The sequence below is a fragment of the Rana temporaria genome, chromosome 2 (genome assembly GCF_905171775.1).
Source record: "Rana temporaria chromosome 2, aRanTem1.1, whole genome shotgun sequence".
Lineage (NCBI taxonomy): Eukaryota > Metazoa > Chordata > Amphibia > Anura > Ranidae > Rana > Rana temporaria.
In genome coordinates, this window is record NC_053490.1 from 339,662,761 (window position 1) to 339,678,136 (window position 15,376).

Consider the following 15,376-nt stretch of genomic DNA (forward strand, 5'->3'; position numbering starts at 1 on the left):
TCAACATGTACTATAACATACTGAAGCAGAGCCTGATCCCCTCCCTTCAGAGACTGGGCCGCATGGCAGTATTCCAACAAGATAATGACTCCAAACACACCTCCAAGACGACTACTGCCTTGCTAAAGAAGCAGAGGGTAAAGGTGATGGACTGGCCAAGCATGTCTCCAGACCTAAACCCTATTGAGCATCTGTGGGGCATCCTGAAATGGAAGGTGGAGGATCAGAAGGTCTCCAACATCCACCAGCACCGTGATTACATGATGGAGGAGTGGAAGAGGACTCCAGTGGCAACCTGTGAAGCTCTGGTGAACTCCATTCCCAAAAGGGTTAAGGCAGTGCTGGAAAATAATGGTGGTCACACAAAATATTGACACTTTGGGGTGTACTCACTTTTGTGAGATAGTGTGTGTGTGTGTGCATATATAAAACAAATTGGACCGTGTTGTATAAGCGAAGATCCTCTGGATCCCTTGGGGGTTTTGAGTAGGGTCGTTAATTATAATGGGCGCATCGATGCAGCCTTGAACGATTCTGCATCGATGCAGAAAACGGCTGGAACGCGATTGCGCAAATGACATAATTTGACATAATTTCGGTGCGACCTGCCTCTCCTGGTAGAGTCCTGCCCTGCCCTGCCTCACCTGGGAGGGAGAGAACAGAGCTGCACTGGGCAGACCTGGGAGCTGTATTGTGACTATTGGCCGGTACACGCAAGATTGCGGTGGTTCGTATGGAGTGTATGAATTTTTACCCTCCAGGTACAGGTTACGTGACCCCGCAGTGTCCCCTCTACTGGCCCCATGCCCTCCCCCTTAGCTCAATCTGAGTGGATGGGGTCTCTTCCTGGAGATGTGCTGCACCCCTCCCTCTCCTCTGCAGGCGCCTAGTGGGTGACTCAGCTCTGGCAGGTGAGGTGTGTGCATGTCCCTCGGTGGCAGCGTGTCTGGCACAGAGCCAGGCTCCTCCTTCCAGCTGTTGCAGAACTTCTTGACGGGGGGAGAGTGGGGATGCTGCATGTTGTGGGGCAGTGACTGGCTGCTGTGGGGTTCCCAAACCCCAAATACCCTTACCCACATCCCTTCCTGCATTTCTCAGCCATTGCTCCATAGCAGAAAATGGAGGAAAAGCAGTGCTTGTCAAGTCTCCTGTCCACCCTACACAAATAGCACCCCACCCTCATCAAATAGTCCCTGCTACATGGAGGGAGTGTCTTTTTTTTAAGAAGCTTGAATTTTTTGATGAAAACCATATGCAGTAATTGTGATGCATCACAGGATCTAATCGTTGACAGGGTAATCGTAATCAAATCGAATCATGAGACCAGTGAAGTTGCGCACCTGTAGTTTTGAATCCTGCATATACAGTATTTTCAACTTTTTTATTCATTTTTCATTGGTTTAACACAACACGTTGTATATTTTTTCCAGCCTATGTAAAAATGGAGACATGAAAGTTGGAAGCGAGAGTATGGAAGAAGAATGTGAAAAACATGGAGCAGGTGAAAAAGGGAAAATAGCAGAAAGAATAAAAGTAGGTGGTAAAGAGAAGAGAGGTAGAATGAAGAATGATATGTTCTAGATTGTAAGCTCTAACGAGCAGGGCCCTTTGAAAATCCCATTAAAGCTCACCCCACACATTACAATACATGTGTACAATTACCTTTTGAACTACCAACTATGTAGTGCCTTAAAGATTCATACATTGTTTTCTTTTTTTAATGCTGTATACTCACTTTTACTACTTTCACACTGTGGAATTGCAGGTACCCACTGACTATCAATGTTGCATGAGATTGAACTGGACCCCCTCAGAAAGAAGCCTTTATCACACTCAAACGATATAGCAGAATTCAATTTATATGGGCCAGTGAACCCTGACAGTCTTCTTGAATTTCTAACATCTGGATTAGCGCAATTTACAGCTAAAGATTTTGAGACAAAAAAAAAAAGATTAATCAATGGTGAAATTCTGCTGCACTACATTAACATTAACATAAAGCATAGTCACATACATAATACCCCAATGCTGCGATTCTGCCTACAATCTCAAATTACACTGCAATTTCAAAATGCAGATAAAGGTGCCATTCATTTTCAATGGCACTTAAAAGTGCAGGTTTGCCACGATTTTAGCGCAATAGATTGTGAACTATAGGCTTAATGTACACGGGACGTTTTTACAACTGCTCCTGAACGATTTAACTTGACAGATAGTAACCCACAATTTAAAACGTCCGTTTTGCCTCGTTTACATGCCGTGTTTAGCCGCGTTTGCGTTTAGAAGTGTTTAAAAAATAAAAAATATTTTTCCAGCTTGGTAGAGGTACAAGACAGGGTTGTCCACTCTCCCCTTTAATCTTTGCCCTGGCAATTGAGCCATTAGCTGTTGCAATATTGAGTCACCCTTTGATTTCTGGATACACCAAGGCAGGTTCGGACTATAAGCTCTGTATGTACGCAGATGATGTGTTGCTTTTTTTGACCGACCCTGAAGTAACACTGCCGAACCTTCTGGAGACCCTCTCTATTTTTGCGGGCATCTCAGGTCTTACAGTCAATGTTTCTAAGTCATTGGCCCTCCCGGTGGGTTTCTCCCAGGCAGAATTGACTCCTATTAAACAATCATTCCCTTTCTCTTGGGCCGGGCCTGCCCTCCCCTACCTCGGAATAAAGCTCTCTGGAGATTATAGTGAATTGTTCAACCTTAACTATCCCCCTCTGATTACTTCCCTCAAAAAATTGTTGAAATCCTGGTCCCTTTATAATATCTCCTTTATGGGTAAAATTACAGCTGTCAAAATGACCATCCTCCCCAAGCTATTATACCTATTCCGTGCCCTTCCCTCTCCGGTCCCTAAAAAATTTATCCTTAAGTTTCAATCCTGTATCAACAGATTTATTTGGAGTGACAAACCGGCTAGGTTCTCGAGGGTGGTTCTTTATAGATCTGGTAAACTCGGGGGTTTGGGAGTCCCACAGCTGTGGCTTTACTATTTGGCAAGTAGGTTCTCCCAGCAAGCACAATGGTCTATTAGAAGACCTAGAGTCCCTTGGGTCAGGTTCGAACATGACTCTATTCATCCCTTATACTTACCAGGCCTTTTGTGGTTTTCGGGCCCTCGTCCTCCAGAGTTGGCGGATCGCAATCTTTTGGTGGCTCAGGGTTTGAATCTTTGGAGAAGGTATTGCTCCTCTCTTTCTTTGGCCTCAGCTGCTCCCCCGGGATCTTCCTTTCTGGGGGACCCCAGACTGCCCTCTGCCTTTTTGAACCCTGAATCATTTGATTGGTGGATTTCCTCCGACCTGACAACTCTGGAGGACTTTCAACATAATGATGCATTCATTTCTTTTACCCACCTGCAAACTACTAAGGGGGTCCCAGTTAGTGAGTTCTATAGGTTTATGCAGCATAGACACTTCTTTTTGACCCATTACTCGCTGACCCTCTCTCCCACTTGCTCACCCTTTGAGTCGATTTGCAGGTCTGGTCCTAGACAGAGGGGCCTGATCTCCCTACTGTATAATGTTTTATCTGGTGATCAGAACCGGGACAAATTGAAATATATGACCAAATGGGAGTCTGATTTGGGCTTGGAGTATGAGCTGGAGGATTGGGAGAGGAACTGGCTGAATCTTCGTCAAAGTACAGTTTCACTGTCATTCAGGGAGACAGCGCTTAAATTCTACACTCGCTGGTATTATACACCCCAACGCCTACACCAGATTTTCCCCCAGACTTCCCCAAATTGTTTCAGGGGTTGCCCTACCCTCGGCTCTTTTTTTCATATTTTTTGGGAATGCGGGCAAGTCTCCCAGGTCTGGAAGGGGGTCTTTGATCTCATAGACAAGTTGGGAAGCGGTCCCACAGTCTTGTCATATAGACATTGCCTACTCTTTGAAAAAATCCCAGACACTCCTAGACCTTTTAGACGTCTGATATACACCTTCTGCACGGCAGTCCTTTGGGTGGTGGCTCTCAACTGGAAGTCCCCTGCTGTCCCCCTTTCTCAGGTTTTGTCCAGGATGGATCAGATTATGCTTTCTGAAAGGATATTCCATAAATTACATGACTCAATGCCTATATTTGAAGCTAAGTGGAACCCTTGGTGGTTGTTTCGTATTCAATCCCAAGTTGCAAATGACCTGCTTTGATTTATAATAACAATGCATGACAACTTTTCTTTTTTTTTTTTTTTTTTTATTATGATTATTTTGTACTTTTCCTGCTGTCACAGCTTGATAGTCTGTGTCTCTTTGATTCTCTCTTTTCTGTTCCTTTCCTTCTCTTCTTTACTTTTTAACCTGTATATTCTGCTCTTTGGGTTTGCATTGCAATTCTCCTCCCAAATTATTTGCTTACATGGATACGGATAGTCTTACAAGCTGGTCCCACTGCATGGTATTGGATTTGTTTTATATTATTTTTTTTTTTCCCCTTTCTTGTTGATGGTTTTACATGTCTCAGACCCGGTTTGGTCAATTGGGGTTTATCGAATCTGTATGCCATGCACTGTTTTATGTACAAATATGGGTAGTGCTTTGTTTTAGACGCAATGTAACCCTCTGTATTTTTCATTATTCTGCAAATAAAAAATGTTGAAAGTAAAAAAAATATATATATATATATATATATATATTTTTTTTTCTTTTTTTTTTAAATGGGCAAAAACGAAAAACACCTAGAAACGAAATGCTGCTAAACGCGGGTTACCGCGTTTGGCTTCTGAAACTTGGAAATCTTTGGCGTCTGAACCCATTTTTTTTTGCTTTCAAAGAAACGCTGTTAAACACAACTGCCTAAAAACGGCAATAAACGAGACTGTGTACATGGTCACATAGGATAACATTGAATGAGTTCAGCGGCAGTTGAAAAAAGGGATTTTTAATACAGCTTACCTGTAAAATCCTTTTCTTGGAGTACATCACGGGACACAGAGCGGCATATTCATTACTATACTGGTTATATGGAGTACCTTCAGGTGATGGACACTGGCAATCTCAAACAGGAAGTCCCCTCCTTATATAACCCCCTCCCATAGGAGGAGTACCTCAGTTTTGTAGCAAGCAGTATGCCTCCGAAAATGTTCCCCATAAGAGGGGTGGGAGCTCTGTGCCCCGTGATGTACTCCAAGAAAAGGATTTTACAGGTAAGCTGTATTAAAAATCCCTTTTTCTTTCTCGTACATCACGGGACACAGAGCGGCATATTCATTACTATACGGGATGTCCCAAAGCAATGCTTTAATGAGGGGAGGGAGACATCTTCCCAAGACAACAGGATTTAAATTAGAGGTCCACTCAAAATAATAATAAATCCAACTTAGTCAAGAAAATAAATTTAAATTAAAATTTAAATCAAGGGTGCCCACGATTCTGAGGGTCTTAAATCGCAGCCTGCAGCACTGCCTGCCCAAAGGCTGTATCTGCATTCCTTCTTACGTCCAACTGGTAAAATTTTGTAAACGTGTGGACTGATGACCAGGTTGCCGCCTTGCATACTTTTTTTTTTCTCAAAAAAGGATGTTTATTGAATAGAATAATCATGCATGGGTACAAATATTGCATCAGTTTCATTTCTCAGTCTCTGTATTACATCCATACATAAGCGTAAAATGATAAAATAACAAAAAGAACAATCCACACATAAACTTCTGGAATGCTACCTTCTCTGCCCACTAAACCAACTCATTATACATAAAAGGCAGTGTATGAGTATCAGCAAGCTCCCGCATTCCTGGACCCGCTCCATTATTACTCCATTGTGCTGTACCCTGCCCTCTCCCTCCCCTGCAGAGTGCCCCAGATCCAGTCTTAAGTCCTTGCCCCTGACCTCTTACATTAGTAATCTGTCCAACACCAACTCGAGTGGAGCTAAACCCGGGGAATTTAGCCAGGGGGCCCACAACTTTTCAAACCTGCCCCACCTTTTTCTGTGCTGATATATGTATTTCTCTGCCTGTAGAGTGGATCCCATCTGGGCTATCCACTCTCCCAACCCTGGAGGCTCCGCGTCCTTCCAGTGCCTTAGTATTAGTTTGCGGGCCTGGAAAAGGGCCCTACCAACTGCCTTTTTGTGGTTATCCTCCAGCGGTATGTCTTCTATAATACCCAGTATACATACTTTAGGGGTTTGGGGTATTTGAATCATGAATACCCTGTTTAGTGTTGTGAGAACCCCCGTCCAGTATAGATGCAGCTTGGGACACCGCCACATTAAATGGATGAGGTCACCATGGTCCCTAGCACATCTAGGACAGTTGTCATCCTCAGTCAGCCCCATCTTACGCAGTCTGGCCGGGGTAAAGTGTACCCGTAGAACTATGTACAGTTGTGACAAACGGTGTGCTACGTTGAGCGAGGCTCCCTGTATGGCCAATAATGGTTCTTCCCATTGTTCCTCCTCAAAAACACCCACATCTCTTTCCCAGGAGTCCACCACCCTAGAAGGAAGGGCCGGCAGCACAGCTGTCAGTAGCATGGCATATGAGCTTGAAATGAAGCCCCTGAAGCTAGCTATCCCAGTCATAAAGTGGAAGATCGGGGCAGGGGACAATGTCCAAGGGTTATTTCCAGCTTGGGCCCTGATGGCATGTCTCAACTGTAAGTAGGGAAAATACATGGTCTGGGGAAGATCAAACTTCTCTCGGAGCTCCGCAAAAGAAAGCAAGCGGCCCCCAGAGAAGATATGCACTAAGTGTGTAACCCCATACCTCCTCCACTGCTCACCACAGGTCAGAGACAGTAGCTCCTCGTAGTATCGGTTGTTCCAAATTGGACTGTGACCGGTAAACCCCTCTATGTTTTGTAGTTGGCGGGTTTTATTCCAGACTTTCTGCATTAATGCATATGTAGGGAAAAGTTTATTGGACTTAGCACATTGCAGCGACTCTAGACCAGTTACCATATTAGCCATGCCTGTCATGTGATTTACTATGTCGACCACCGGGTCTCCCCTCCCCCTACTCATAGCCCGAGCTATGTGTTGTAGTTGTGATGCCAGGTAGTATACCCAGGGGTTTGGGAGAGCAAGCCCCCCCACCTCCTTTGGCTTTTGTAGTTGTTCCAGCTTAATCCTGGGAGGTTTATTAAGCCAGAGAAACACTCTGAACAGGGAGTTAATAATTCTAAAAATCCTGAGAGGGATAACCATGGGGGTGTTGTGCAGAATATACAGTAACTGAGGCATAAATACCATCTTCGTGAGGTTCACTCTACCAACCAGGGACATTTTTAATTTTGACCATATCTTAATTTTGTCTCTAATCCTGCCTATCAAGGGGGTGAGATTTAGGGAGACATAATCAAGCGGTTGGGGGGTGACCCAGACGCCCAAGTATTTAAATTTAGTCGCCACCGGAATGTCACGCAGCGTACGATCCTGCGGATTCGACGCATCCAAAAACATAATTGCGGACTTAGTCCAATTTATCAATAGTCCCGAAAGGGACCCGAAGGTCTGAATCACCGACACTGCCTCCCGGAGAGAACCCGACGTATCTCCCAGTAGTAGCATGGTATCGTCCGCGTAGAGCATAATTTTTTCATGTATTAATCCGTACTGAAATCCCTTGATTAGGGGGTTAGAGCGCACCATTGCCGCCAGCGGTTCTATGGCAACCGCAAATAGCAAGGGTGACAGAGGGCACCCCTGCCGAGTCCCCCTGTGTAGCGGAAAGGGAGGAGACACTCTGCCCTCCTCCCTAATAACCGCCAGGGGGGAGTCATACAGGAGGCGCACCCATGATTGGAACACAGGCCCGAACCTAGACAACGTCGCCCACAGGTACTGCCACTCAATGCTGTCGAATGCCTTGTGGGCATCTAGAGACAGCAATGCTCTATCCCCCCCATTATCCGCCGTCGATTGCATGTTTACAAATAGTCTCCTCAGGTTAATAGCTGTAGATCGTTCCGGTATGAACCCTGATTGGTCTGAGTGTATTATCGCCGAGATCACCTTATTCAGCCTTGTTGCCAAGACTTTTGCTAGTATTTTTATATCACTTTGTAAAAGTGAGATTGGCCTATAGGAACCAGGATCCAATGGATCCTTTCCCGGTTTAAGCAGGAGTACTATGCTTGCTTGTCTCATAGAGTCTGGAAGCCGCCGTGCCTCCCTGGCCGCGTTCAAAGTTTGAAGCAGCCTCGGGAGCACAACGCTCCCAAGTCCCGAGTCTCCTCTCCAGTGTGTGTTTGCTTCGATTCATATAGACTGGCATAAAATCTGGTTAATTCCCCCATTACCAGGTCGGGGGTGTTAACCAACCTACCTCCCTCAGTTCTAAGAGCTCCAATAGATGGAGACGTCTGTTGTGATTGAACTATTTTGGCCAAGAGCTTGCCCGTTTGCTCCCCCTCCTCATAGAACGCCATTTTTGAAAAAAAACGTTTTTTGTCAGCTCTAGAAGCGTCCAGTCTAGCCAATGCGTCCTGAGCCGCTATCCACGCCTCCCGGGAGCCCTCCCTCGAGTTAGCTATGTACTCCGCCTCCAAGCGTTTCACCATCTGTGCTACCTGGTCCCTTTGTTCGGTCGTGTTGTGTTTTATGGCGTTCACCTCAGCAATAAAAACTCCCCTCAAGTAGGCCTTAAAAGCATCCCAAGCAGTGTCTGTTGCAGGATGATCTGCATGTCTCTGCCAGTAAGCCACTATGTCCTTCTCAATTTTCTCATGAGAAGGGAAGAGGTTGAGCCAAAAGGCATTAAGCTTCCATGGTGCTCTGGGAAGAGTAGAAGGAGGCCTGACCCTCAGAGAAAGTAAAACGGGGGAATGATCCGAGACGCACCGGGGAAGGTAATGTATATCCTCAACATATTGTGTGGCAGACGCCGAGCACAAGCACAGGTCAATCCTAGACAAGGACATATGTGTCTTGGAGAAGCAAGAGAATTGCCTCTCGAGGGGGTTTTTTTGTCTCCAGGGGTCTACCCAGCCCACCTCTTCCGTAAACTTAGCCATGGCCGTTCTAGTCGTCCCCCGGGGGTCCCCTCGGGGGGAGGGGGTCTGTCCAAATATGGATTCATTATCCCGTTAAAATCTCCCACTACCACTAGCGGGATTCCAGGATGTGATAGCTGAAAAGCAAGGAGGGACCTCAGTATCTGCGGGCTGAATGGGGGAGGAACATATACTGCAGCCAGAATGAATGACAGTTGGTATACCCTGCACAGCAGAAATACATATCTTCCCTCCTGATCAATCTTAGAATCCATACAGTGAAAATCCAGGGATTTGTGTATCAATACACTCACACCCCTCGAATATGAGGTGTGAGTGGAATGATAAGTCCAACCTGCCCAGGCAAATCCCAGCCACGACCTAGTGTCCGGAGTTAAATGTGTCTCCTGCAAAACGCAAATGGCCGGGAAGTGCTTCCTAAGGGAGGTGGAAACCATAGTGCGTTTAAGTGGTTCTCCCAAGCCCCTCACATTCCATGAGACTACAGCAATACTAGACATCCTTCCTTCATTATGATATCAATACATGACATAACAATCCTCCACCCGCCTCTTAGATCACTGTGTCTTTCCCTCTTGCCCAATGGCGTCACATCACACAGTGTTTTCCAGGAAAAGCAGGTGAGCTCCCGGGAGCTCAAAATTAAAAAGGCAAAACTGAAAAAGGGAAAAAAAAAAAGAAAAATGTTACTTGTGTCGGCATCTCCATATAGACAGAGGTGGGCCATTGCAGGGTAATAGTCCGTGTCTCCTCGCCCGGTACAGTTCCGTGGCAGGTAGCACAAGTCCGGAGCGGGAGCTCCACTGAGCGTAGGTAGTAGAGAGCGGCTTCCAGAAAAGAGGGGAGCAGAGTCAGCAGCACCAGACAAAAAAACAAACTTATCAACTTTGTGGACAAAAGCCGCCGGGCATAACCTTTGCCCTCAATATGCCACAGACGCAACAGGCAGTCCGTGGCCCTAACATTGCGCCTCAAGGGGCACTCCTCGCGTGATCCAAATCGCATGTGGAACAGGCAAAATCAGGAAATAGAATGCAAAAATAGTCAGTTCGCTCCTTTCCTGTGCAGAAAAGAATTCTGCATATATTGTTCTCCCGGCCCTTAGGCCATGTGGGTGCCGCCTTGCATACTTGAGCCATAGAGATCTGATGGTGTGCTGCCCAGGAGGCGCCCATGGCCCTGGTAGAATTAGCCTTTATTGATAAAGGAGGAGGCAACCTCTTCAAGCCGTAGGCCTGAGTGATTAACTGTTTAATCCATCTCGAGATGGTGGATTTTGCAGCTGCCTGCCCCTTCTTGGGCCCATCCGGCAAAATGAACAACACATCTGTTTTCCGAATCTTTTCTGTAGCTTTAAGATAGGCCTTCATGGCCCTGACAATATCCAAGGTATGCAGCAACCCTTCCTTTCTAGAAGTGGGTTTCGGAAAGAAGGAGTGAAAACTGGATATAACCTTTGGTAGAAAGGAAGGATGAGGACGGAGAACCACCCTGTCCTTATGCAGAATAAGATATGGTTCCTTACAAGATAAGGCTGCCAATTCTGATACTCTTCTGGCGGAAACTATGGCGACCAGAAATACCAACTTCCTTGTCAGTAAAACCAAAGGAATTTCAGCCAACGGCTCAAAAGGTTGTTTCTGCAGAGTTGACAGAACAAGATTTAAGTCCCACGGACAAAGTGGTGACTTAACCAGAGGATTAATATGTAAGACCCCCTGAATGAAGGTCTTAACCAGCGAGTGGGTGGCAGGCGGCCTTTAAAACCACACTGACAAAGCTGAAATCTGTCCCTTGATTGTGCTTAATGCCAGGCCTTTATCCACTCCTAGCTGGAGAAAACGTAAAACTCTATCAATGGTATACTTGCGGGAAAGCCATTTCTTGGACTCACACCAGCCTACGTAGGCCCTCCAAACCCTGTAATAAATTACTCTGGAGACTGGCTTTCTAGCCCTGATCAGGGTAGAGATTACCTGCCTAGACAGACCTCTACCCCTGAGAATCAGGGATTCAGCCGCCAGGCCGTCAAATTTAGACGCCGTAATGCAGGGTGGAGGATCGGGTCTTGCAAGAGTAGGTCTGGTCGTAGAGGAAGAGTACAAGGGTCTCCCACTGCCATCTTCAGGACTAGTGAGTACCATGCCCTCCGGGGCCACGCTGGAGCTACCAGGATGACTGGCTTGTGCTCCACCCTGATCCTGCGCAACAGGCGGGGTAGTAACTGTAGCGGGGGGAAAGGCATATAGAAGTTTGAACTGATGCCAAGGGCAAACCAACGCATCGGTTTCCACAGGCCATAGGGTCCCTTGTCCGGGGCATGAACCTGTCTAGTTTCTTGTTGAATCTCGATGCCATGACATCCACGTCCGGCACTCCCACCTCTGCAGATTGTCTGAAAGACCTGGGGATGTAGAGACCATTCCCCTGGCGACAGAGTTTGGCGACTTAGGAAGTCCACCTGCAGGTTGTCCACTCCGGGAATGAATATCGCCGATATGCAGGGTACATGAGCCTCTGCCCACAGAAAAATCAAGCTCACCTCTCTCTGAGCGGCCTGACTCTTGGTTCCCCCTTGGGGTTTATATATGCCACAGCTGTGGCATTGTCTGATTGTATTCTCACCGGGAACCCCTGCAATTTGGTATTCCCAAGCCAAGAGGGATAGCCGAGCAGCTCTGAGCTCCAAGATATTGATGGGCAACTGCCTCTCCGCCTCTGCCCTAGTACCTTGGCGAGTGTAACCATCCAAGATCGCTCCCCAGCCTTTCAGGCTGGCATCTGTGGTCACTATCTTCCAGGCTACGGGGCTGAAAGATTTTCCCTTCAGCAGATTCTGAGGGTTTAACCACCAGCACAGACTTTGCCGGACTCTTGATGATAGTGGCAAAGGAAACTCCAAGGCCTGTGCCTTCTTGCTCCATGCTGCCAGAATGGCTGCCTGTAGGATGCGAGTGTGGCTCTGAGCATAAGGTACCGCCTCGAACGTGGCCACTAGCTTGCCTAGTAATCACATACATAGGCGAATAGTTGGTTCTCTTTTGCTTAGAACCAGATGTATCAATTCCTTGATAGCCTCGACTTTTACCAGAGGCAGGAACACTCTTTGCCGTTCCGTGTCTAACCTCATGCCGAGATATTCCAACTGCTTTGTGGGTGAAATGCTGATTTTTCTCGCTTTAGGACCCCAACCGAACCTTTCGAAGGTACTGAACCGTGAGGGCCCACTGCCTCGCTCCAGGCAAGGAGGCGAGTGATCTATGATTAGGAGGTCATCCAAGTAAGCTAGGACCGAGACCCCTTGGATCTTAGATTGGCTAGAAATTGGAGCTAGGACCTTCGTGAACACCCGGGGGGGGCCGTAGCCAGCCGAAAGGGAGCACCCCAAATTGGAAATGACGCTGAGCTACCGTGGAACCGTAAAAATCTTTGATGTGGCTGAAAGATCGGTACATGAAGGTAAGCCATCCTTTATGTCTATAGAAGCCAGAAAGTCGTCCTTCTGGAGGGCGGCGACTGCCGAACGCACGGATTCCACTCCGAAAGATTGAACCTTTAGGTAAAAGTTTAAACCCTTTAGGTCCAAAATTGGCCTGACATCGCCGTTGGGGGGGGCTTTTGGGATGATAAACAGATTGGAGTAGAAACCTAGCCCTTGCTCTGGGCTGGTACCTCTACTATCACACCCTGGGCAAAGCAGACGATCCAATGCCGCCAGTAATGAGGCCTTTTTTGTCGGAATCGTTTGGTACCCTTGACTCCTGATAATGAGGTGAAGGAAACTCTAATCTGTAGCCTGTGGCCACAGAAGACCGGACCCATCTGTCAGGGATGTTGGCTTCCCAAACCTCTGTAAAGAGACAAAGCCTTCCCCCACCCTCGTGGGTGGGGGCGCCCCTTCATAAGGCAGACTTAGGGCTGGCTTTGCTGGCTTGCGATACCATGGCTTTTTGCCTCAGAGGCCTGTCCCTGCGATTTATTGTTAAAGTTTGATCGCGCAGGAGGCCGTCGATACTGCCTGGAATTTGAGGGCCCCAGAACAGGGGAGAGCTGCCTTTTAAACGCAGGACCCCGGAATTTCTTTTTAACTGGTAAAGGGTATCTTTGCCACTTGAAATAGTCTGAATGTATTTATCCAGATCTTCTCCGAAGAGTCGTCCTCCATGGAAGGAAAACCTGCCAGAAGTTTTTTGCATGGGGGCTCGGCCCGCCCAGTTCTTTAACCATAAGAGCCTTCTCATATGCACTATAAATAGTGATAAACGAGACGCCTGCTGCATGGAGTCCTTTATAGCATCCACCGCAAAGGCACAGAGCTCTGGAATATCAGATAGCTCCTCTGCCTGCTGGGCAGGAATTTCTTTAAGCATCTGTTTTGTCTGGTCTTTTAAAGCCTGAAAGACCCCGAAGCAGCCACTGCTGGCTGTACCACTGCTCCTGCCGTACCAGGGAAGCTTTTAAAAGTGTTTTCTAAACGTTTATCGTCCGGGTCTTTAAACATTTGTATGTTTGTCCACCGGGCAAGTTAATGACTTATTTACACATGAGATGGCTGCGTCCACAGCTGGGAGCGCCCACCTCTTAGAAAACTTCTCTTCCATAGGGTTGATAACAGAAAATCTTTTAGGGCGGCAGAAATATCTCTGTCTGGTCCGTACCCAATCCAGGAGGATTAATTCCTCTATCAGAGGATGGACCGGAAAAAACTGCGTTGCTCAAGGGCGCTTTTAAAGAGCCCAAAGAGAAACTGACGGAACCCGAGGCTCTGTAAGGGCAACTTAAATGCAGAGCGGACCATGTCTGTCAAAGACTGGACCCACAGACTCTCCGCTTGGGAGGCTGAGAATGGTTCCTCCACAGTAGATTCCTCAATCTCTGAACCTTCTAGGTTCTGGTCCAATTGGTCCTCCTGAAATTCTAATTCCTCCGGAGAGAGAACTTCAGCATCTGAGGATACACATTTAGGCGAAGGGGATCTAGTCCGCTTCTTGCCTGGTATAGAATTAGTGATCATAGCTGCCAATCTTTTCTCTAGCCCTCCTAGGGAGACGGCTAGCATTTCCTCTGTGACAAACACAAGGTTGGGTGGATCTGGGCCAGCCTCAGCACCAGACCCCCCTACTGGCTCAACCAAGGCGCCCACCACTGGGTTAATAGGTGGGGAGAGTACTGGCATAGCCTGACTCGTATCCTCAGAATCTGAGGGGGAACCCTTTTGTTTTTTGGCACTTTTTGCACCCCTTGATCCCGAGCCTTTGGGAGCCATGGTACAATACCGAAGGTACCCTGCTTACAACAACTGACTTTTGTAGCTAGGAGAAAATCTATGTGGTTTAGGGAACAGCAGTTACTACTAATGTCCAAAAACCTGGTGGGGGAGCCCAGTATGTTTTTTTTTTTTTTATTTCGGATCTTGTCCTTGTTATTTATTTTTTATTTTTTTATGAAACAATACTGTCCCCCCCACAAAAAAACTTGGTGGGGGGGGGCTAGTATTCCACCTGCTGCCCTGAAAGGGATTTTAGGTTAGACAGAAATAGCTATCTGCTCGCAAACTGCAATACTCCCTTGCGCCACTGGGTGGCCACTGTGCATCAGCCCGGAGCGCTGCCGCTCTGTGTCCTCCTCTTCAGAGGAGCTCAGTAACAGAATGAGCTGTATACAGCAGAGGAAGGGACGCCCCTTCCTCCTATGAGACATGATGTTCCCCGCTACACCCCCCCCCCCGCAACGGCGCGAACATTTCGATATCCTCGTGCGCGTGTGTGTTACGGGGGGGCCATGCTGGAAGCCCACCATGAGATCCTCCTGCTGCGGGACCCGACCGGAGGAGAGCGAGTACCGCACGGGCACCCAGTCAGGTAAGAACCCTAGGTAGGTCCAAGACACCTCCCTAGTTCTGGGTAAGGTATAGGCACACAGCCCCCCCCCCCCCTATCCCAACCTAGCACACAGCCTTTTTGCCTTCCTCTGGATCAACTGTGGGTATGGAGTTGGGGTGTATAGGATTTTACTGGTTTTTTATTTTGTTTTTTTTTGTTTTTTGTGGTTGAACTGGATGGGACTTGTGTCTTTTTCAACCTGACTAACTATGTAACTATGTAACAGCCAGATAGTACCTGCAAAATAGACCAGGGAGATCAAACATTTGGGGAGTAAAAACACAGACCATCCTGTCTTTACACAGACATAGTGGCCCCAGACTGCCAATGCAGGAGCATACTTAGGCTAACTCCCCCAAAGATTTCCCCTAGAGAGCCTGCTGTCGAACCAAGTCCTGCAGGCCCCCCCTCTTACCTGCTCCATGCCGCAGGACGTTGCATAGCAAGTGGTCCAATCTTCCCCCATCTCCGTGGGTGGCGTACTAGTGGGTGGTGTCCTGGACCTATACAGCACCCTGGCAAACAGGTTTCTTT

At 47.3% G+C, this 15,376-nt stretch overlaps 1 protein-coding gene across 1 annotated transcript in view; it reads right to left on the reverse strand.

The window, feature by feature from the left end:
- LOC120928429 (C4b-binding protein alpha chain-like) overlaps nt 1-15,376 on the reverse strand; it is a 217,912-nt gene that overhangs the window by 112,568 nt on the left and 89,968 nt on the right. Inside the window, exon 7 of the mRNA XM_040339535.1 lies at nt 1,736-1,924. Coding sequence (XP_040195469.1) covers nt 1,736-1,924 — 189 coding nt within the window. The remainder of the gene's footprint in view (nt 1-1,735; nt 1,925-15,376) is intronic.